The following is a 4,598-nucleotide window of genomic DNA, read 5'->3' as shown; positions in this document are numbered from 1 at the left end:
CAAATTCCTATTTGAAATTTGGCAAACCAGCAATAATTCGCCCCAGGTACTGATCACCAGCACGTTCGTAGTGAATGTACCGCTCCAGTACGTGCCCCAAGGTCCAGCCACAACGCAAACACACACTCGCCATTGACGGTCCCGACGTACTGCCAGAGCAAGCAAACGTAGCGACACCCTTGCGGATCGAATGTGTCCCAATGGAATCGGCCACCGAGTCAAACGACAACCTTAACACACGACCCAGTGCTTTACCAAAGCGGTCACGTTGGGCACCACCAGGAAAGAGCGGTCCGGGGCCCAATTGAGGATGACTGGCCAAATATACACCCAGAGCAAGGAACACACACGTTGATGGTTTGAAAGGATTGGCATACATGTGACGAGGATCGCGACTTTTGTCACCAGCTTGGTCGGTCTTGCTTTTGTGAAACACCACCCCAATAGAATCTTCCTCAAACGAGAGGTGTTCGAGGTGGACAGTTTGAGTCGACATGGACCGACACATGAGATTCCAAGACATTGTTAGAAAGAGGTGAGAAAAGCCACCGTCAAGCAAGCGAACGGTGTCACCGCACAAAGTCTCATACATGCTATACCCCATCGGGCGCTTCCCGGATTCCTTGATCCCACCAGTTTGCGTGTGCTCGGCGTGATGCCGACGCAATCCTAAGCACAGTTAGTCTCATCATCCCGAGCTTGGCATACCTTGGAACAGATCTTTCATGTCGCCGTCATACTCAACTGGGAGCGGGACATTTTCCCGCTTGTACAGGTCCTTTATCGCTGAGCGGTAGCTGGCAAGCGTGCCGGGTTTGTTCGACGTGCACTGGTATTGCCATTGAATGAATGCGAGAAAATCGGAGTACTGGAATACTGTCAAGTCGATGGCTCCGTCATGCTTAAGCATGATGGGGCTGCCGTGGGCCATGATCCACTTCTTCACCTGGTTCAGCCCACTCTTGTACCCAGCCTTAGTGGACCTGGAGACTCGCATTTCACGGATCTCCTCGAGCGTCGAGGCTTGTCGTGGGTTCGATGACATTGTCACGTTTTGTAATGTGAACAGTTTCTTCCAATAGGATGTCCTTCCTTTCAGCTCGACACGTGTCGTGCAAATTCGACATAGCATGGAACATGTAAAACATCTTGAAAATACTATTGGAGTCCCCTCGAATCCAGGAAGAAATGGAATTTGCACGACTTGGGTCGTGCAGAAAGCCGTGTAACCGGATGCCAGTCGTGCAAACACCGTTTTATGTTCGTTCGAGAATCTCGGTCGATGGTGTCGAAAAAGTCAATTGGATGACGTTTATCCGGATACACGCCATCCTATATCCAGGATGAAACGCCGGAAGATGAACCATGACCGGGAAGCACGACGCGACAATCGAAGGAAAAGCACAAGCATTGTGGTGGAGGTGGATGCCGAGGAATCGGTCCATGTCATAGAGATGGAGGGCAAGTCTCCTGCGAAACTGCTTTCGTCTGTCGACCCTGTCTTGCCGAGGATCCTGCGCACGACGGAGAAAGACAAAAAGCCTCATGACGTGTGGAGCCACACACGCATGATCGTGCTCTTCGCATGCGCGGCAGAGGCTATCACGACATGCTTTACCCCAGAATGGGTGCATGAGCCGACGGGGATCAACGTCAGTGCGACGTTGTTAAACGTCTTAGGCCCATTCATGGAGGGTGTTGCACAGCATCTCCAGGAGACGACCGCGCATCCTGAATGGAAGCGGGCATGTTACTACTTTCGCTCAGTCTTCTTGGGGTATGGGTTGCTCTATGCGTACGATCTCCCCTGCCTCACAGCTTCCTGTCGTAGCGTGTTCACATCGTACTGTTACATGGTGGACCACGCCGGGGATTTGGTCGGGAAGAACCCGTTCATCGGTCCATTATACATCATTTCATCGCTCTGTTACGCCTGTGTGGCATTTCGCATGGGCCAGACCTTCATGCGCCTGTTCTTGGCTAATATCTTCCAACCTGACAAGCGACTTCCCAGCTCCATCGTGGGCTGGGGACTTACTGCGTTCATCTTGGTTGTGCTTGTAGTGGCGATCGCTGGCCCCCCCGGTTTTGTTCGGTAGGTCCAATTTCCTCCCTGTCTGTGCGCCCATGTAAATGTTTGAATGCTGCAGAGACCCTAACGACGCACAATTCCTTGGACCTATCGCTGTGAACGACGGGTTGGAACTGATCCTGGGCATGGCCATGTCAATTACAGCCACATGGCTTGCTTCCTTTGTGTCTGTCGGCAACTACGATGGCTCGATCGACTGGGGGACGTGGCGTTGTAACTTGGCGTCAGTGATCCTCACGGTTTTGGCGTATGGCGTCCATTACATCCTGCCTGGAGTTGCGCACAACGTCGCAGTCAAGAAGTTTGTTTCGTCTTTCTGTGGCTCCCTTTCTGGCTTCTCCGCCACCATAGCTGCCACCATGGTACGCCCTGTAATTCTTTTTGTTTTACTATTCGAGCACTGCTGGCTTGCATAGGTGCTGGCGGACCAAGGCAAACGACCTGTCGCGATGGCAAATCTCGGCCTCAACATCGTCACGGCGCTAGCATTCGTACCATATTTACGAGCATAAGAGGACATCCTCATGTTTTGTGCAATCCGACCTTTCAGCGTCGAAACGATGGCGCAAGTCGAAATCGTTGTCATGTGGGGTTGGAGTAGCAAGAAGGTGCGCTCACCGCGTTCCTAAGGAGGCACAGATTGCTTGACGACGTGAATGGACTGAAAAACTAGTATTGGATGCGTCATTATTGGATGTAGTTGTTGATCACGACGTTGTCATTGTCCTTGGCCAACACGTTGTCCAGGTCGTTCCACCATTGGGGCAACAGCCCTTCCGAGATGAGGCGGAACCAAGGCGAAATGAGCATGCTCGGGTCGTTCAAGACGTTTTCCAGCTCGTCGCGAGCAACGTAGCGCACTTCCGCCACTTCATTTTCGTTGAGCTCGTACTTGACGTCGGCACGAACGAGGAGGATGTGGTCGACTTCGTATTCGCTCCAGTTTTCGTCGTACGGGGCGCGGTACAGCACCTTGGTGAGGAATTTGAATTGTTCAGGCTGGAACGTGTCCGTCTTGATGCCGAGTTCGTGCTCGAGCTTGCGGATCGCCGCGCGCTTGACACCCAAGTGATTCTTTTCCTCAAGTTCTTCGGGAAAGTACAAAGGGTGGCTGCAGCACGTGTTCGCCCAGAAGCTGGGGAAAGTGATCTTCTCGGCTGCGCGCTTTTGGATGAGCAACTGGTTGTCCGAGTTAAACAGAAACACGCTGAATGCGCGGTGCAGCACGCCATCCTTGAAGTGCGAGTCCTTCTTGGAGATCGGGCCGACAACGTTGTCTTGTTCGTCGACTTGAATCACCATTTCTTCCATCAACTTGACTTGGACTTCGTCCGCCGACGCGATCACAGAGTCGTATGATGTAGAGACCATGAAAGCAAGGTGATGACGCGGCAGTAGGTTTGCTAGTGACCTCCGCTGAACATGGAGCATGCGTGAGCCGTCTGTTTACTGGCAGGGACATGTAGTCAATTGTTCTCCTTATATAATGTATTTGAACTAAAAATAGTGTGATGTAGACAGCATTCCGCCCTAAAATTGTACTTTATAAAGTAATTCAAATAAAGACACCAGGCTAAACTTCAAAACGCGTTTTTTCGCAGCTACAACTCCAACAGCTTGTCATATATAAACCTCAAGATATACTGGTCGTTTGTACCGTCATACTATACTGTAAGTTACCTCAAGCAATACATCGTCTTGCCCATGGTTGGCCAAATATGTATACCGTGTAGCGTATATTATTCGAGACATCCTTTTTATTGTGGACACTCTTCGAATTAATATTTATAGTGCACAAGAATTTATCAAACTCTGCAATACAACCTTCCCGCCTGAATATACCTCTTATATTCCATAATACCTCTATCTCTGTATAGAATATTAATTTATAGAGGTACAATTAATTTGGAGAGGTTTTCCCCGCGCTTTAAATGACCCGCCAGTTTTGAAGGCACACCGCCCTTGCCATGGAGGCTGACACGGTTGAGCCAAGTGCTCGACGGGTATCACTTGGCAGGCCCGTGTTCAAGCATGGACGGAAAGCAATGCCGCGTCAGTTCAAGAACAAGACTGTGGACTACAAGCATAGGTTGGACGTTATCAATCGAGTGTCATCTATTGGCATGACTGCCTTTCTGGATGCATACTGTGCTAGAAGTTCGTTGACAGAGCGTGAAAGCACGCGGAAGAAAGTGTACATGTGGATCAGAGCTAAAGATCGCATTGAACGCATAGCCAAGTGTGCCACCACGGGCAAGTACATGACTGTTCGTGCACGAGGCACCGGGACGACGTTGCCCTTTGATGTCGAAGAGCAGCTTGCGCGTTGGGTCCTTGGAATGCGGAAAGACGGCATCCCTGTGACCTATGCCATGCTGCGCATGATGGCCTTGGAGGCCGCCATAGACGTTGGGCTTTCCGAAGACGAGTTCAAGGCCGGCTGGCACTGGATCAAGGGTTTCAAGAAACGGCACGACCTGACCTTCCGCACCAAGACGAGGATTGG

The 4,598-nt window shown here is 51.0% G+C and overlaps 4 protein-coding genes across 5 annotated transcripts in view; 2 read left to right on the top strand and 2 right to left on the bottom strand.

The window, feature by feature from the left end:
• Positions 1-7: 7 nt before the first annotated feature.
• H310_06261 (hypothetical protein) lies at positions 8-1,045 on the bottom strand (the record flags this gene model as incomplete). The annotated part of the gene is made up of 2 exons (XM_008871256.1): positions 8-669; positions 709-1,045. The coding sequence occupies 2 exons, from the start codon at positions 1,043-1,045 to the stop codon at positions 8-10; spliced, it is 999 nt and encodes a 332-aa protein (XP_008869478.1).
• A 280-nt stretch (positions 1,046-1,325) lies between these two features.
• H310_06260 lies at positions 1,326-2,643 on the top strand. 2 transcript variants are annotated; one of them, XM_008871254.1, is made up of 4 exons: positions 1,326-1,777; positions 1,832-2,095; positions 2,151-2,454; positions 2,509-2,643. In XM_008871254.1, the coding sequence occupies exons 1-4, from the start codon at positions 1,344-1,346 to the stop codon at positions 2,602-2,604; spliced, it is 1,098 nt and encodes a 365-aa protein (XP_008869476.1). In that variant the 5' UTR covers positions 1,326-1,343; the 3' UTR covers positions 2,605-2,643. The 2 variants fall into 2 exon arrangements, with proteins under 2 accessions (XP_008869476.1, XP_008869477.1); XM_008871255.1 differs by having other exon boundaries at positions 2,151-2,643.
• Positions 2,644-2,749: 106 nt separating this feature from the next.
• On the bottom strand, positions 2,750-3,535 carry H310_06259 (isopentenyl-diphosphate delta-isomerase). Its single transcript, XM_008871253.1, has one exon. The coding sequence runs from the start codon at positions 3,521-3,523 to the stop codon at positions 2,780-2,782; it is 744 nt and encodes a 247-aa protein (XP_008869475.1). The 5' UTR covers positions 3,524-3,535; the 3' UTR covers positions 2,750-2,779.
• A 524-nt stretch (positions 3,536-4,059) lies between these two features.
• H310_06258 (hypothetical protein) overlaps positions 4,060-4,598 on the top strand; it is a gene marked incomplete at both ends in the record, with an annotated part of 1,423 nt that continues 884 nt past the window's right edge. The window contains 2 exons of the mRNA XM_008871252.1: positions 4,060-4,181; positions 4,248-4,549. Coding sequence (XP_008869474.1) covers positions 4,060-4,181; positions 4,248-4,549 — 424 coding nt within the window. The remainder of the gene's footprint in view (positions 4,182-4,247; positions 4,550-4,598) is intronic.

Source organism: Aphanomyces invadans (genome assembly GCF_000520115.1).
Source record: "Aphanomyces invadans strain NJM9701 unplaced genomic scaffold supercont1.11, whole genome shotgun sequence".
NCBI lineage: Eukaryota > Oomycota > Saprolegniomycetes > Saprolegniales > Verrucalvaceae > Aphanomyces > Aphanomyces invadans.
Note: the sequence above shows the minus strand (reverse complement) of the source record. Positions and strands in the feature narration are given on the sequence as shown.

Coding starts and splice junctions, on each gene's coding strand:
- H310_06260 (XM_008871254.1), top strand. CDS start 1,344: ATGAAACGCCGGAAGATGAACCATGACCGGGAAGCACGACGCGACAAT. Junction 2,096..2,150: donor GGCCCCCCCGGTTTTGTTCG/GTAGGTCCAATT, acceptor TGAATGCTGCAG/AGACCCTAACGACGCACAAT. Junction 2,455..2,508: donor CCACCATAGCTGCCACCATG/GTACGCCCTGTA, acceptor TGGCTTGCATAG/GTGCTGGCGGACCAAGGCAA.
- H310_06259 (XM_008871253.1), bottom strand. CDS start 3,523: ATGCTCCATGTTCAGCGGAGGTCACTAGCAAACCTACTGCCGCGTCAT.